An 18,789-nucleotide genomic window follows, 5' to 3' on the forward strand; every position below is an offset into this window, starting at 1 on the left:
GGATTCTCAGACGTACTTGAGAGTTCTACTTTGATTTGGTTTTGTGAAACCGAATTAGAGGTGTCCTTTCCCATCTATGATTGATCATACCTCTATATAAACACAAATGTGTTCATTAGAGGGATCAATCACGTAACGTAGAGAGAGAGAGACACCTGTAGAGAGAACTTCGTGTATCAGGTCTTTTTGCCGCTATATTGAGAGAGAGAAGACAAGTCGTCTTTGCCTCCATACACACCCAAATGAAACGAAGTTGAAGTCGTGATACACCCTTCATTACCTACACGAAAACAGATAAGTCTTTGATTGCTTCTTCTCTTCTTCTTCTTCGCTTCCGCCCGTAGAGAGAGTTATATTCTTTGTTTTAGAGGGTAGTCTCTATCTAGTGCAAAGTTAGGCTGCTAACCATTGAATCCCCATGAGGAAGACGCCACCGTTGCCTTTCTGCTCGCACCATGGAAGGGGCTTAAATCTTTCCTTAAGGACAGCCTAATCCGCGCCTTGGTTATTACCTGTTATTCTGTCCTTGTCTTCTATTGTTTTCTTTTATCTGCATACAACAGCAAGTTCCTGATATGGATGACATTGTAACTGGTTTAGCTTTTGAAGAGTCTAAACGGGAGTTTAAGTTTGTGGTTGTCATTTTTGAGTCTACTTCTCAAGTTTTCGTCAGTCAAGTGCACATGTATACACTAGGTTGTCCTAACTGGATTAAAATGACTTGTAAAGCGCCAGAGGCGCTTCAATCGACTATTGAACGGGTTTCTGTGTTTCTCCATGGGCGTCATCATTGGCTCACTGTTGATGAACGTTCACTGACTGATGGGCCTCTCATTGTTTCGTTTGACTTGGGTGTGGAAGATTTTGGATCTGTTCCAACTCCCGATTCACATCTGTTCAAATACTCATTTGAATGTTATTATGTTGGGGTGCTAGAGGGGAATCTTTCTGCTGTGGAATGCTCTTCGGAATCCTATATTCATGTATGGGTTATGAAGAAGTACAATATTAAGGAGTCTTGGGTCAAGCAATTCTCGATAGAACATGATTCACTGTGTCGTAAAGGATTGGATTGTCTTTACGTTGAACTTATTAAACTTTGCACGAATGGTGAGCTTTTACTACTCTGTAATAGCAACTATCTGGTCTCTTATAATATTAAAAGCCGAAAGAGTAGATTTCTTCTAGTTGAAGGGTTTCCTGAAAGAAGTGGCTGTTACCTTGAAGCACATCCGCTTGTGGGCAACCTCATTTCAGTAAAATTAGCTCGTGGAATGGACTGTGGCACTAAGAGAAGTACTTCTGAAAAGAAGAAGGAGATGTCACTAACAAACTGATGTTTTAATTTCTTTATTATCTTATGTTCAGGTACACACTACTCCCTCTTTTTCTTGCATAGGTTTATATGACATTACATTTTTATTTCCATCTTGTGGTGTTTTCCGACTGAAGGTTCGATGTGCGTGTTTGTGTGACCCTGATACTTGACCACTATTTTACCAGGTTGTTTTAACATGACAAGCATCCTCCTTACAGACCAAATCCTCTTACTGTTGGCTCATACTCGTATGCTTTTTTGTTTTTGAGTGCCTATTTGCGACAAAACTTTCAGTTTGTCAAATATATTGGTTTCTCTGAAAATCATTAGTAGATACTTACTTCTTTGTGGAGTTAGACTGTTATAATCTCTTCGGTTAGCTCTTAAGCCGACTTTAGTCCTGTTGTTACTGTAGTGATCCACATTTGGTAAAGCTGTACAGTTTGTTTGATTTGGCGTAACAGAAGAAGTACAATATTTTTTGCTTACCTGATTTAACTTGTTATGTGGTAGCGCTGTCACTATATTGAGCAGAGCTCCTGAGACATAATTTGTGTCTTCTGTCATTGAGGTTCACTTTGGGGTTGTTTTTTAATCTTGAGTGGAGTTTATGTCAGAATATTCAAATAGACTGCATAAATAGGTCCTCAGATGTTATATACATTAGATTTAGGAATAACTTGTTTGTTTATTGTAGCTTATGGGTTACAATCCAAACATTTCTTCTAGGGTAGTTGCTTTATAGATGATATAAAACTCTAAAATTTCTACTCTGACTGCTAGAATCAAAGTTATAAGTGGTTTAAGGATACATTTGTTGAGAAAGGCCCTTTTCATTACACGGTTGGAAAGTTGTAAACACTTCAAATGGTCAAATCCCATTAAACCTCAATGACTATTATAAATATCCATTTTTATCCTGGGGGATTAATAGGACACCAAATGTTTAGGACTTAACTCTAATCTAAATGAAGAAAGGGAAATGTGTTGATGGGTGGAAATGGCCGCTCTTCATGAGTAAGAAGATGCCTACGTATCCAGCACCTTGGGGTGAGACTGGAATCAAACCAACGTAGTTCTGGGGTTGGTTTCTATAGGTGTTGTGAGCAAATAGTTGGTAGGACACGTGTGGTGACATTGACAGGTGTGCTATCAAGATGAGCCACACGTCCTTATGAGTTGCATGTGTGTGGTGATTTCTGATATTATGTTGTTTGAGCTGATACAAAAAAAGTATAGTTAAGGAGGTGATGATGGCAATGATTTGAGTGCTGCAGTGGGTAAAGGCCTGGTGCTAATGATAGCAATATTGATGAAAATGGCTGATGATGATATCACGAGATGAAGTCGAGTGATGAGTTATTAATGCAGAACTGATCTTGGTGAGTGTTGGTGTGTTTGGAGTCAAATCGAGTTGGCGGAGTCGTTGTATGTGGACTGTGTGCGTGCCACGTGCCTGAGAGGTAGGATGTCCCTTACACAACTATCCTTAGTGAAATGGAGGTGCTATGTCTTTGTGTGGTATTTATAAACATAACTATTGTTCATCAACACTATAACACTATGTGTTGCAAACTTACAATCATCGATTATATTAACTTACTACACAATTTAGTTGCTAGTTTCTGATAATCCACTGGCTATCAAAATTATAATATGTTTCTCTGCTACTTAAAACTAAGTCCAATGGTGCACTACAACACCAAATAAGGGAAAATGAGGTCCAATGGATGATGACACATGATAACACCAACTGCATTCGCATATCTCAGCATCATGCCCCATACATCCAGTGTGATTTTAGGTCATGCAATAGATCCCAGACGCCACTGCTAGTAGCATCTGGCATACGGATTGTTTGACTATCCCTCGTATCCATCCACAGTGTTATCGAGTTTAACGGTTGCAGCAGGCAAACTATTGGACTTAATCTTAGCTTGCCTAGCAGAGAGCTAATTGGCTACTACACTTATAGTTTCAATTTCACCATTAACGGGTGGTTTTTCAGTATGTGTGATGTGTCAATGTGATATACTATATTCACTAGTTGCTGACAAAGTTGCTTGATCGTCTTGGATGAGACAGGCCCTACGACTTCCGGTGAAATACCCTAAATCATAACGTCCACATAGTTTAATTTCCTTTCTCCGAGTTGCTGTGAAACTCAAAGCCTCGATCCAACTGGTTGGTAAGTGGTAAATAGAAAATAGTATATTTTATTGCAGTGATCCAGGACTACCAGACTAGATTAAAAAGAAAGAAATGTCACCTATGGAGGAACTTGCTATGCCTTGTTTCGATTAGGAAAGAAAATAAGTTTAGAAGAAATTTTGGATTCATCTTGTGAATCTCATTTTCAGGACAGGGAGTGAGCCTTAACCGTAAATATTGTGATGTACATACCTAATATTAATGTTAATAACAAAAGTATAAGACCTAGTAGTAGTAATGCTGAGTATGCTACAAGGGATTATGTGTGTTTTAATGCTGCCTTTAATTGGTCAACAGGGGAAGAAGCAGTATGAGCAGTCTTTTGGGATCTGGCAGGAGCAGCTTATAGGAGGTTCAGACAGAACGATGCAGAGAAGGGAGAACTCAAAACTGCGAAGTAGCAAACATATTTATCAGAAGAAAAAGAGATAGAAATGGAAGTTTGTGGGGATAACAAAGCTGTGATGAATGCTTTAGCATAACCCGAGTCACACTACGGTTTGTCAGGTTGTATTGCCGATTGTTTTAGCTTATAGAGTAGTCATTTGGCACAACATTTTGTTTATAGAATCTTAGTATATAGGAATTCGTATCGTTGGGTCTCTTATCTGATTTATATGTTGGATGAATGCATGTTTTGAAAGTAGAAATGCTCTCACTGCTATTTATTCTCATCCAAGCTGTCCAGCTATGTGACGGCATGTACTTGGCTCAAACATTGACTGGACTGAAGTCGTTCAACATTTACAGAAGTCGTTCAATCTCGGCGCCAGAGATTCATGCAGGTAATAGTGTGATCATCCATTCTCCCACACTTTCTACCAATGATTACTTTGATGTCGTACTATATTTCTGTACCTTGATTTTAATTAAATGATTCTTTTTTTTTTGCTTAAAGGGTAATTGTATTAAGAGCAAAGGAAAAGATTACAACGAAAAAAGGAAGACAACGAAAGAAAGGAATATACATTCATGGTAAAACTTTTACAGATATGGCATCAGCATATACAATCGAAGAACCTTTAATGTTTGCAATACAATGCAGCTTTGAACACTGGAAGTGTAAGGTACCAACTTCAATGTTCAATATTTCAAGGTTGCCACAGTTTACAAATACAAGGCAGAGGATGTCTCAAAGTCCCAACCAATTTTCAATGGTTGATGAGTTCATTTTTATTATATCAACAAAAAGCCACTCTAAATTGGGCTTTGTCCCTAATTATAACCTGTACACAAAACATACTGACACAATTGAATATACACTAATGCCGCCATTCAATTAGATGTAGGGATTAATATGAGATGAGTAGTCCCTAATCCCTGCACCTTCCCATCCCATCCATTCTTCCCACATGTCATCTGGATCATCGTACTCGTAATACTCATCAGCATTGTTTTCTTGATCGTACGACTCGTACAAGCCGACACCATTTGATTCTCCTCTCAAATTACTCATCACAACATTGTAAGCTTCATTGATTTGGTGGAACTGAGTACCAGAATTGCTTTCTTTGCATACATCAGGATGATACTGTAAATAATCATACAACAAAACTTACGTCAACAGTCATGCACTAAAATGTAACAGAAATTCATCTTATGCTAAAAAAGAAGATGAGAAAAGAATACAAACCTGTAAAGCAAGTTGTCTAAAAGCTTTCTTGACTTCAGATTCAGAAGCACCAGGATTGATTCTAAGTGTCCTATATTGATCCTTCAAAGCAGCTGTAGCAACAACATTACAACGGAGCCTCATTGTCTTTTTCTTGTTCATAACATTCCTTTGATGAATCCATGATGCACCATTCACATTTCCAATTGAACATGCCATGTTTTGATATCAAAGTCCTCCAAGACTCCAAGAAGAGTATACCCCTATTTTCTTCTTTATGATTGTGGTAGGTTGGCAACCATATAGGAAAAATCCAGCCAAATAAAACAAGATTGTATTCTTGATTAAGAAGATAGAAAAGCTATCAATAGATTAGTTGGTGGGACCTTTAGTGCTTTTTATAGACTTGTTAGCTAGGCGTATGAATGATTGGTTCTTCTCCAAAAATAAAATGAATTGAGAAATGGGAGACTACTGTGCTTATATATAAAGTGGTGAAGTGAGAATGATAGGCCAAGAAACAAAGAGAAAAACAAAAAGACGTGTGGAAATAGTCCTTATCCAAATTTCGTAATTCCCACGTGGATACGTACTTTATCCATTAATTTATAATAATAATAGTCTTATCCATAAGTCACTATCTTTTCTTTCTGTCAACCTTAAGGTTGACATCTTCCTTAATTTTAGACCATTGAGTGCTGACATAGTGTTCAGATCTTTAAGAAGATCAAGGGTCTTCGTTCTCTTCAGGTGTGAAACTCAGATATGCCAACGTCAAAAACAGGTGTGAAATAGATATATGGAATTATGGATAAGATAATAATTGTGGTAGAGGATAAATCACGTTTTCAGGATTCAACTGTTGTCTAGTAGTTTGGAAATCTATAAACGGAAAGCACTTGGCGAGTAACTAGCCATTCGTAGTGTACACGTGGTACAATGATGATGTCCTAGTTCTGTTATTATTCTGTTATACGCGAAGATAAGTTGGAGTGGGGATAAGGATTCGCTAATAAGATTCCAAGTGTTTTCTGTCGACCTTGGTACGTGGAATCGTGAACCAGGAAGCTGTCTTAGAAATTAATAAAGCCCACAAGTAGCCAATACATGATTTCGTTGGACTGGTACAACTGTACAAGCCCATAAGCTTGGCCTAACTCGAGACTGGGAAATCATAACCATGTTCTTTAGTTTACTTTTCTGGTTTACCCTAATGTCATTTTCTCATTAGAAATCTACTTAATTCATGATCTTCGCATCTCAAATTCTCAAGCCAAGAAAACCATTATTTCTTTTAATGTATATATATATACGTGTCAAACCAACGTGGACATACCAATTGGTGCGTTACGCAATATATCATCCTGATATCAACCAAGCCCCAAAATATCGATATCGATGAATATATCGGTGTACCCAAAAACCGTTATATATCGGATATATCCATTTTTTTGGTGACTATTTCAAACTATTTAAAATATCATAAATATCATATATATCGGAAATATAATATCGGGATATATATTGGAAATATCGAATTTATATTAAAAAATAGTCAAAAAGTCAACCGATATATATCATAAATATCATATATATCGATTATATCGGCGATATAAAGTTTTATATCGGAAATTCTGATATATATCGGGAAAAAAAAAGTTCTATATTCGGTGGATATATATCGGAAATATCGATATCGGTGTACCAAAATACCAATATATATCGACGATATATCGGATATATCGGCGATATTTTGGTCCATAATATCAAAGTGTGCATGTAGAGTAGGGGTGGCAGTTTTGTACACGACCCGCTAACCCGACACGAAATTAGCGGGTTTGGGTTGGAAAAAAAGACTTTTGGGTCATTTAAGGGTTGACCCGCCAAACCCGTCAAATAAATGGGTTGGATTAGGGTCACACATGCTAACCCAGGTAACCCGTTAGTATACCCGATTAATTCCCGGGTCCAATAGGCCGGGTCATCAACCCGTGACCTGTATGACCTGTTTTAAGTCCTTAAACATATATGTTTCTGAATTTTATTAAATCTCATAATCTCAATTACCTAAAAGAAAATACTAAACAGAAAATGATCAACTAGATTTAGAAGGATAAGCCAGGCAATTCAACATATATAATATTATAGATTTATTCAATAAAATATATTATCACGTACATTAATATTGAACCCTTACCCTAGTCTCAATTATATAAAGAGAACAATGAAGTCATCAAAGTCACAATAATATTTATATTTATTTAATAATAAATTTGCCCACGAGATACCAAAGTGGATAAACTTGACATGCATGGCTGTTGTTTATAGTTTGGTTATGTTTTTTGTTTGGCTAACAGGTTGTTTCACTTGTTTGGTTCAAGCGTTCAGCAGATGCATGTGCTTCAACAACTCTGCGCACTTTTGCAAATTCTTTTATTATTTAGATTAATAAATATTCTTTATCCAAAAAAAAAAAACGGGTTATCTGTTGACCCGATCCGAAATTGACCCGCTGGCTTAGTAGGTTACCCGTTGAGTAACCCATTACATATACGAGTTGGGTTTGGATTGGACAAACTTGAGACGATTAGTAATTGGGTCGGGTTTGGATTTGCTCTCCTAACACGTGACCCAACACGAACCCGACCCAACAAGACCCATTGCCACCCCTACTGTAGAGTGTAGAATGAAGACAGTAGATTACGTTTTTACGTACTGCATTTCGAAACTGAAGGTCTTGCCGACAAAAATATCGAAACATTATACGCCAACACTGACATAGGCATTGCAGATATATGAAAACCTAGAAGCAATTTGCACCATACAGCAGAATACATAGCATCTGAATATAAACTAACTTCTTGAAGACAGTGCCACACAGGAAAATTCCAATCTACAATTAATCATTGATTTAATACGCACACAATTTATGCTGAGACGAAAAATATGTAAAGACAAATATCGTGAATAGAATTGTTGCGAAGGCTCTGCAGTTTGCATAATATTCCATCACAGTAAATTTGTTGCAGTTGGTCTGAACTCTGAAGCCACTACATTCATGAGAGGGCTCCCACATCATTATACTCCTAAGCTGAGATCCTTAAACAGCCTGCATGATAACACTCATTAGGTCATTCTGTATTATATATCTACGGGAGGAAGGGATGTTCTAGTTTGATAAAGGAGAGAATGTATAAGAAAAAAGTAAAAACACTTGGATTTAGTTTGATGAAGGTCTGATTCTGGAAATTATCAAATTACCAAACAAACGTAAGTAATGCTTGCAGTTTGAGTTAAAAGCATATGACATCAGACTTGTGACCCAAAGAGAATCGACAGAGCATATAATAAGATAGAGTTGGCAGAACATATTAAGAAATTTAATGGCGGATGCGAAAATAATGTCATTCATCCATGTCTTCTTATTCTTAGGCCAAGTCTACTGGTTCGGTGCACTATAGAGGATAGAGTTGGCAGGAACGTATTACGCCAAGTCCAATGGTAAATATGACTAAAATTATGCTCTAACCCGTATTACCCCAAGTCCAATGGTAAATATGACTAAAATTATGCTCTAATGGTGCCTATAACAACCCGTCAACGCTATCGCCAAAATTTACGTATATATAGGTCGAGTTATCACTGGATGGCGTATGCTCTACATACCACTCCCACTGGCGGGTAAAAGATATTGTGCTACATGTCTCTCCCAGTGGCGGGTAGAAAACATGTCGCACAAAATTGATTTCGAAAAAATTATTTTGTTCAATTACATTTCTATTCCCACTCTTTTTCATTTTATACATATTTATCCATTTATCCAAAGTTCTATTTTGGTTTGTCCCAATTTTTATATTAACATTGAAAATAGTAATTTACAACAACTTAATTAACTTAATTATTGAAATAAAACATTATTCAAAATAATAAAACAAAAGAAAATTAAAACATCAAACAAGTTAAAAAGGAAAACCCTTAAAAATGCATCAAAGAAGCACTTCAAAAATTGAATCAATCCTTGAAGCTCGGGCCTTGCGAAGGGCTTGATATTTTGAGGTTTGCTTATTTGTGTTTTTATACCACTCTTTTCTTTGGGGTGTTAATATGTTGTTTGTGGTCATGATGTTCTTCTCCTACAACAATGTTTCGCACAAAACCTTCTAATATGTAAGTTTAACCCTTAAAGGATCTCGAGTTTCAGACGCTTCATTTTCATAGAATTTGTTTCCACAGTCAGTCGTTGCCTCAATGGCCTCTATCGAAATTGTTCCAACAAATCTTTTAGAGAAAATTCATTTTGACTTTCAACTCTTTTCTTGTGTTTTGATTTGTCATTTCCTTTTTTATGAACCACGTCCTTGCACTTCAAAATTAGACATTTATAGAAACTAGTGACCCGTTGTGAAAGTTAGTTTGTGAGAAACCAAGTCTAAATCGGATTAAATGGTAAGCCTATTTTTCATTGTCTTTCCAAATAGATCACGTGTGATCAAATTTGAAAGCCTTATTATTTTGAAACCTATTAATATACAACTTTTTTGTTTACTCTACCTGTAGAAGAATTTTTTTTTAGTCTAATCAGTTCTAAATAATTTAAGTAATAATTTTATTACATACAATATCCATTTTGTTAATTTCAGGTATGTTCATATCCTCAGTTTTATTCAAGCATCTACAAAACAACGTAATAACTCTATTTATCATTTGCCAACTGCTTGAAACGCTTCTCTTAGATCGTGTCTCGTGCCTCTGTACCAACCTTTCTTTCTCAAATTGTGCTTTAATTTTATTCCACAACATGTTGGTTTATTGATTTGTTCCTGTGATTGAACAATCGAATGATCCAACCATGCTTAACACAATATGGTGTCTTCATCAATGCAACCCCCTATTTGTCATTGCAACTAAAATATGAAGGAAATGTACTGAGAAAGAAATGTAGAGATAAATGGAGAAATGTATTATTAAACTATGTCGTGAAAAGAGATGTATAGAGACAATTTATTTATATACCTGTAAAATAGATAAGAATTGTACGAATTATTAGATTCAAAATCTTGTTGGGTAACATTCAAGTGAATTATTAAATTTTAATAAATGATTAGATAAGAAGTTTAGTCGAATAATTCCACGTGTACTCGGATAAAATTACAAAGGGCTAAATTTTGAAATGGTTAAAATTCTAACGGTTATATTTTAACTGTCATGTTTCACCGGTCATTGGAATTTACTGTTCAAATACATCGTTGGAATTTTACCCACCTAGCACAAGTGGCATTATGCGACAAAAATTCTTATCTAAAACTCATTAGAATCTAATAATTCATACAAATTATTTTACTTTTCTGTTATAAAAAAAAAAACTTTCTCTATCCATATCACTTCACACCAAAGTCTAATAATACAATTCTTAATTTATTTTTATATTTGTTCATAAGTGCATTTCCTCCATCTTTTAGTTGCAATGACAAGTGAGGCCTTTTTCTAGATGGAAACACCATATTGTGTCAAGCATATTGATTGGATCGTTCGATTGATACAACATTTGAACAAATAAATCAGCCAACATATTTTGGAATAAAGTTAAAACACATTGAGAAAGAGAGGATGGTGTGGAGTTTTACAGAAACACGATCCATGAAAAACATTACAAGCCGTTGGCAAATGATAAATAGAATTATTATTTTGTTTCGTGAATGTATATTTGAATCAAACTGAGGTTATGAACAAATCTAGAACTAACACAATGGATATTGCAACTTATAAAACTATTGCTTAGATTAATTAGAACTACCCTAAATTTTTTCTTGTAACAGGTGGAGCAAGCAAGAAAGTTGTATATCACTAGGTCAAGATAAAACGACTTTTAAATTTGATCATAAGTGGTCTATTTTGAAAAGCAGCGAAAAATGGGATCATCATTCAATCACATCTACACTTAGTTTATCACAAACCAACTTTTACAATGGGTTGCCAAATTTAGTCAACGTAGAAAATAGCATATAAGGAATTCCTAATTCTAGATTGCAAAGACATAGTTCATAAAAAAAAAAAAAAAAGATTGTGAAATAGATAAATCGAAACACAAGAAAAGAGTTGAAAGTCAAAATCAATCATTTCTAACAGATTTGTCAGAAAATCTTAACAGGCGATGAAGCATCCGAAACTCGACATCTTTCAAGGATTAAATTTGAAAAACAGAAAGCCTTGCGCGAGACATTGTTGTGGGAGAATGACATCATAAGCATAAATACCTTGCTTTGATACCTCAAGGAAAAGAGTGGTATAAAAACACAAAGATGCAAATCTTGAAAGATCAACACGGCGAAAAAAGCAATTGATTCAGTATTTTAGTGCTTCATACGTGTTTGATACATTTTTATATGTTTTCCTTTTAACTTGTTGTCTTGTATGGTACTGTAATTTTCTCCTCTATGTAAGTTGTTTTCTTATTATGAATAAATGTTTTATTTAAAAAAATTTGTTGTAAATTATTAATTTCAATGTTAAAAAAGAAATTGGGACAAACCATAAAATTAATCAAAATAGAACCTTAGATAAATTCATATAAAATGGAAAAAAACCAGAATAGAAAAATAATTAAACAAAATAAATTCATCGAAATCAATTTTGTGACGACATGTTTTCTACACGCCATTGGGAGTAACGTGTGGGAAATTCACAATCAATTCTACCTGAGAGGTGTGCAACACTATCTTTTACCCGTCATTGGGAGTGGTGTATTGAGCATATGCCATCACGCGATAACACATTCTATATATAGGTAAATTAAGAGTGATAGCATGACAGGTTGGTGTTATAGCGCACCATTGGAGCATAATTTTAGTCATATTTGGTGGGATGGTGCACCATTGGATTTAGCCTTATAGATTGTTGTCTTTATCTTTGATATAATGTCTTGATTTTTATCAAATTTGCTATGAATGACCTTTTAGAGCACCCAAACATTTCTTTCCAATTTGCACTGTCTATATTTCCTACCTCAATGACGTCAATAAACAATAACTACTGTAAAATAGTTAAAAGAAACCAGTATTGACACACTGTTCACTATTGTTCATGTTTCTCTTTAGTGCAAGTGATAGGCAATTAATGTGTGGCTGGCAAACTTTGGTCCAAAACATGTATAACCAGCGTAGCATGGATGCAACGTAGTCAGTTGATCTATGTAATATGAAAATAATTGCAAAGAAGGATTCTTTGTTGTAAACATCTCCAAGTTAAGTAAACATATAGAGATTGTGTATAGGATTTCTTAATTTAAAGTGATAAGAGGAAGATATCACACTTTCAGTCACATGAATTAAAATAAAACATAGTTGATGTATATGTATATATTTTACTAAAACCCTAAAAGCATTAGTTTTTTCAACGCCAAAATATTTGCTTACGAATATTTAATAATTCAGCGAGAAAAACTTCTGTCTAGATGGACTCCGACATTACAAATGGTTGATGTGAGGGTGGTGGCTTCTCCCATAAGCAAAAAAGAAAACACAGAAGCGCCTAAGAAACGACCATCCCCTGAGCTAGTGAAACAATTCTTGAAACAAAGGCATTTCAATTAGTTGCGCGAGTAGGTTTTGTCGAGGACATATAAGACTATATCCTATGGATCTTGTGGACTGTTGAACCTCTCTCAAAATGCAAAATCTTGGAAACAGTGCAAGAATCTCTTAGTTTAATATACATGTGCCGTTCTGCCTCAACCCCAGAAAAGAAAATTAATTAAAAACTAAAATGAAAATAAAAATAAATCATATGAAACCAAATATCATATATTGAGGTCAGAATGGATATGTATTGAAAACCTCCTTTGAAATCAATTTTATGCATTGAAAACCTTTTTCTACATTCAAGTGTATTTTAAAAGAAACCAAGCTATAAACCAAAAGCACCACAAGGTGAGTCCCAAATTCTCCTATAACGGAACATTTAAGACAATTCCTCATCACACTAAAATCCAAACCAGTAACCGCGTGCTGTCAAATAACTGACGACTGAACACCTATAAAAACCAATTACAGTCAGTGTGCTCAGTGTGCTGTCAACTTACGTCCAACCCAACACTTGAATTATTCAACCATATCATGTTCTAATTACCAAACATCCAAACTACTAGATAACAAACCTACGTGACTACAACCTAGCGTGCCCATACAAGTTGATATAATCCAAGCAACAACACCACAATAAAAGAAACAAAAGAAAATGTAAAAATTCCAATTCTAAACTTCAAATTATTTTTAAAATGGTCCCTTGGAATTTCTAAAAACAGAGGTGAGAGCGGTTTGACAATCGGTGTTATAACGAGAAAATAATGACCAAAACAATGTACATTCTCTTTAACCCAATATATCAGTAATTCTGAAATTCCTACTGAAATATTGCAAATTCAGATGTTACATTGTAGTACAAGTTTGTTTTGCAGCTAAATACACAATAAGAAAACATAACTCAACTACTTTAAGCAATAAAAATGGTTCTAAATCATTCTGAACACATAATCAATATATACACAAAGTCGATTTTTCAAACCACAAGTTCCAACGGTTAACAAATTCAGCATCAACGCATGAATGAAAATATATGAAAACAGAGTACAAGAAACATGCTTTGAAGCAATAAACAAATTTTAAAGCATGCCCCGGGTGGAAATAAAGGGGGAGTAGGATACATACCTCAACTTGAGCTACCGAAAGCTAATTGACACAAGTCCACTACAAAGATATAGAGGAAGAACCAAAGAAAACTATCAAACAATAAGGAACTCCTAAATAGATCAAATGTCCTCTCAACCAAATTTGCTACCCAAGAGAAACTACAACTCATGTCAAGAGCATACTACAAAATATCAAGAGAGGCTTCCAATCTAGTTCCCAACAACAATAGGATGTTTCAAATTCGCAAGAGCATGAAAAGAGAAGAAGAAATCAGCACCATAATCACAAAGAAAATCTAGAATTCCATACATAGAAACCCCAAAACAAACATCACAGAGGAATTTACAAGTTAAGGAAGAGAAATTGGACAATTACAAGGTTTCATCTTTCTGAGTCTTGAGTTAAGAATTAAGATCTATGATTGAAAACTGTAAGGCTTTATTCATCTTTCTTAATTATCCATACAAGTCTAGGGGGAGGGAAACAGAGCAGGGATAGATAGAAATTTAGGGCTGTTTAAGGCCTATGAAATAGGACTTCAAGTGTCTTAACCCTAGGAGTGTCCTTGAAATGAGTTTTCTATGACTTAAAAAAGCCAATGTGTTAGTCTCACTAATAAAACTAAAGATAAAGCCCAAGGAGAAGCTTTACGAGCTAATGCATAGTTCCGGAATAGGAAAACTCATGTCTGTGCATACAATATATTAAGATAGGAAAAGGCATAAGGAAACTTAAAGCAAACTTTGAGAAATCGCAAGAACGCTATATGGACCAAAATTTACAACAACAGTAGACTTCAATTAGCTCCAAAACTCACCCCAACACAACCAATTAGAGCACACAAGTTTTACATAAAAAAGATGGGTGAAATTTTAAGAATTGATAGTGAAATTTGAGAAATGAATAAGGGGAGTGTTTAAGGTATCTAAATTAGATGCAAAGAGAGAGTGAGGGGGAGTAGAAAATAACTTTTGTTCTTTCTAAAAAAGTTTATATGTGCATGAGAATTTGAACTTATTCTAACATGTGTCCATCAAGAATACTTGTGCTAAACTTTAGGCTTTATGAGCTTTAACGAAAATTACAAGCTTAATTATGTAACATCTAAAATCTAAATACAATTAGAACGAATTAAATATTTAACTAAATTTTAAGATGGATCCAAGAATTCAGGTTTGATTTGATAGTCCCTCGGGTAGCATATTAACACGTGAATGCATATATTAGAAATGGCTCGTTGGTTTAAAAATTCATTTGTTTGCTATATGTTAATTTGGTCATTTGGATGCCATAATTAGATTTGTTGCATCAAGTGACACCAAGTTGGTCGCAAATCAGAATCCAGACAAGTCTTAAATGTTCATTTAAAAGTTTTTTACTTTCGGGACCAACTTATTACATAGGGACAACTAGACTAACCTGAATTCTTGGACCCCCATCTTACAACTTATTTAAATGTTTAGTTTTTTGTAATTATATTTAGATTTTACACAATCAAACTCTAATTGATTTTATTTACATCAAACCAAACCTCACAAAGCCTATTGCATAACACAATTGTCCTTCATGGACACAAATTAAAATAAACCAACAAGTTCTCATGCAAATATAAACCAATTTAAAAAGAGAACACAAATTTTTTTCTCCTTTTTCTCAACTCTCTTTGAGAACCTTAAACATACCTCTTCTTCCTCTATCAATTCTCAAAGTGTCATCCCTTATTTTTATGAAAAAGTTGAGATCTTTAATAGATAGGAATGGATAGCATCTTGGACTTCTTATCGGGTTGTGTTGAAGTTAGTTTTGGAGCAAATTGTGGTGTGTCATCTCTGTATAAATTAGTCCTTATAGCATTCTTGAAATTTGTCAAAGATGAAGACTTCTAATTGTCCAATTTCTCCTCAATAACTTACAAGTTCTTTTGTTCTTTGTTTTTGAGTTTATCTAAATGAAATTTTAGATTTTCTTTGTATTATGGTGGTAGTTTATTTCTTTTTTTCTCTTGCTATTTGCAAATTCAAAACATCAAATCGCTGATGGAAAGCTTACATGAACATTGTTTGCTTACCATTGCTTTGTACCATTTTAGTAACAGTGACAGTTTAGGAGCAGTATGAACCACCTACTGAGCATTGCTGTTTGCTCACAATTCTATATCAAAATTTTCAGATTCATCTTTAGATACCAGTGTCAAGCTTTATCTTGTGACACAACCAGATTACCCTCAACTAGAGCATTCAGTTGTAGACTTCGATTACTATGGTTGATCAGCTCTTCTCAGTTCCTTATCTTGTTTAATCTTACGTATACATTTGGTGTTTCTTGTATTTCTCATGTTCTTGGGGGTATGACTACATGTTTTTGGTTAATATTTATTTTGCAGTTTATGTGTTTAACGTTTGTCAGAAATAACTCGAATTGAAAGGCGAAACAAGAGAACCAAATCAATCTTTAAGAGATGCTCGGAAACCCTGACAACGAGTATTTAGTGACTACTTAGACTAAACTAATAGTCACACGTGGTTCCCAACTTAAAGTCAATGTTCTAAAAAACACTAGGCGGTAGTCAGACAGTAGGGGAGCGCCTAGCGCCTAGACGGGCTAGGCGGTTTTATTTAATTAATTAATTAATTATATATATATATATATATATATATATATATATATATATATATATATATATATTTTTTTTTTTTCTCTGGATAGAACAGGTTATATATAGATTTTGATAAAGCCCATTAGCCATTTAAAACAGTTTTTGCTAAGTTTAGATCTTGAATATAACCATTCCATAAAAGCCCAAGTCCACATTGCTTATTAAAAGCCCAATTTAATCCTATCTAAGTATCTATAGAAAAAAAAAACAAAATAGCCCAAGCCCACATCCTTTATTAAAAGCCCACATCCCTTATTAAAAGAAACAAACCCTAGATCTTAGATCTGGGTTGCAGCCGCCAGTCATAGAAGAAGATGGTCACAGCCGACCACATCAATCCACCACCACTCGAGGAATTCAGGTAAGTCTACTCCATTTCTTGCTTTTTTCCTTCTTTTTTTTTTTTGAAACTGAAAACCGTCCAGCCCCACCTAGGCCGATTAATCCGCCGCCTAGGCCCGATTAAACGGTCTACCGTTTTATTAACCGATTAGAGTGAAATACAGGACGGCCACCTAGGCCATTTTTTAGAACACTGCTTAAAGTGAGTCATTGATAAAGCAGATTTAAAATAACAAAAAAGTGAATCTTCAAGTCCAATGATAGTTAAAATAATGGTTAGCATACTATCCACATTATCTAAATTCGCCGAGGAAACTGTAAGAATATGCATATGACAAAGCTTTAAGCAACTATGTATAGCTTTGGGGCAGGTACAAATACATGTTTCTAAGTTTGAGGGGGCTAAGACTAAATGCAATCTACATGGGGGTTTTGAGGGAGACGAAACCTTATACTTTTGGTATGCTCACGAACGTTAGAAATGTAGAAAAGAAACATGATTTTTCACCAAGCACAAGAGCAAAACACAATGGCTAAACATAAATCAGCTAATATTAACTCCTTAGCATATATTATTACTGAATCAAAATGTGGTATGATAGTGTACGAAAATTTTAGACAAGCAAATATAGACAAAGATGAGGAACTCACTCAAAACATAAACTGTCTAGCTTGTCCTTCATTTCTAACAGTGGGAACTGTACCAACTTGAGCATTCCTCTCAAATGGTAACTCGAGGCCATAAAAAATCCTAACATCTGGACGAACCGCTGTACCACCATGTGTCAAATGAAACCTCGAAATAGCCTCAGCCCTATGAAGCGCGAAATCTCTTTCAATTGCGTGTTCTTCTTGATAACGAAGTATCTCAGCAGATATAACTTGTTGTCTAATCATCTCTTTCTCAATTTCGAGTCTAATAATTTCTTTCGACATTCCTTCATTCTCATTTCTCAAATAACCCGCTAAACTCAAAACAATACATAAAATTAACAAAAATAAATAAAATAAAATAAAAAAATAAGATGACGTGTACCTTGCGGTGCTTGTCGAGTGAAGTTGCCATCAGTATATTGGTTTGATGGGAATTGATCGGTGGTTTTTGTAACTAGTCCGTTTTCGTGTTTAAAGTAACCCGCTGAAACGGAAGAAAGAAATTGAGACGCATAAAAAAGAAAAAAGTGATCAGAATTAAGAAAAAATTGGTGTGGTGTGGGACGTACCACGTAATGCCTGTTGAGTGAAGTAGCCGTATACTGAAGAAGAAGTGGGAACATTATTATATTCCTCATTATTATTATATATTACTTGGGAATCGCAAGTTGTTCATCATGATTTTGTCAAGGGGCTCTAGGGATTTTGACTGAGGGAGTCGGTGTATCGGGTTATTTGTCTCTGGGCTGGAAATGGTACGGATGCGATCCAAATCCAACCATATCCGAATCCATTTTAACGTCTTCGGATAAAAGGCTTTCGGGCCAATTTTTTTTCGGATGGCAATATCTTTTTCAAATTTGATCCAATTATTTTTTAGATGGCAATTTTCCTTTCAAATTCAGAAAGTTCGAAAAATCAGAATATTTTCGAAAATTTCGAAATCTGCAAAATACGGAAGTAAATCGAAAATTTGAATTATATAATCGGATTCTCTTAAGGATAACCATTTTTTATCCAATTAATATATTCATTTAGCAATTATTTTGAAATATATTAATTCAGTAAACAAGTTACACCTTTTAATATATTCATTCAGCAAGTTTTTTCTTCATGTTAATGCATTAATTCAATAAATAGAAAGATGGGAGAAATTGAGACATGTATTAGAATGACAATATTGATTTTTTGAAATCGTGAGAGAGACAATGTTCTACTTCTTTAGGGTTTTTATTTGGTTTGCAAATTATCTGCAATTTTAATTTAGTAACTATATGAAATAGATCGCTATATGTTAAAAATTCGAAAATTA

At 34.7% G+C, this 18,789-nt stretch overlaps 1 protein-coding gene and 2 long non-coding RNA genes across 6 annotated transcripts; 1 reads left to right on the forward strand and 2 right to left on the reverse strand.

The window, feature by feature from the left end:
- The first annotated feature begins 568 nt into the window (after positions 1 to 568).
- On the forward strand, positions 569 to 5,063 carry LOC147509972 (uncharacterized). Its single transcript, XR_015218661.1, has 3 exons — positions 569 to 1,368; positions 3,827 to 4,314; positions 4,428 to 5,063. It is a non-coding gene; the product is annotated as an uncharacterized LOC147509972 (long non-coding RNA).
- LOC147509973 (chaperone protein dnaJ 8, chloroplastic-like) lies at positions 4,475 to 5,597 on the reverse strand. The gene is made up of 2 exons (XM_086602100.1): positions 5,163 to 5,597; positions 4,475 to 5,060 (listed from the first exon to the last, which is right to left on the reverse strand). The coding sequence occupies exons 1-2, from the start codon at positions 5,358 to 5,360 to the stop codon at positions 4,809 to 4,811; spliced, it is 450 nt and encodes a 149-aa protein (XP_086458226.1). The 5' UTR covers positions 5,361 to 5,597; the 3' UTR covers positions 4,475 to 4,808.
- Positions 5,598 to 7,935: 2,338 nt separating this feature from the next.
- LOC147509974 (uncharacterized) lies at positions 7,936 to 18,199 on the reverse strand. 4 transcript variants are annotated; one of them, XR_015218663.1, is made up of 4 exons: positions 17,860 to 18,040; positions 17,475 to 17,788; positions 13,844 to 13,882; positions 7,936 to 8,250 (listed from the first exon to the last, which is right to left on the reverse strand). It is a non-coding gene; the product is annotated as an uncharacterized LOC147509974 (long non-coding RNA). The 4 variants fall into 4 exon arrangements; XR_015218665.1 differs by lacking the exon at positions 13,844 to 13,882; XR_015218664.1 differs by lacking the exons at positions 7,936 to 8,250; positions 13,844 to 13,882 and adding an exon at positions 18,047 to 18,199 and having other exon boundaries at positions 17,358 to 17,788; positions 17,860 to 17,961.
- Between the last annotated feature and the right edge of the window lie 590 nt (positions 18,200 to 18,789).

This window comes from Coptis chinensis, chromosome 3 (genome assembly GCF_015680905.1).
Source record: "Coptis chinensis isolate HL-2020 chromosome 3, ASM1568090v1, whole genome shotgun sequence".
Lineage (NCBI taxonomy): Eukaryota > Viridiplantae > Streptophyta > Magnoliopsida > Ranunculales > Ranunculaceae > Coptis > Coptis chinensis.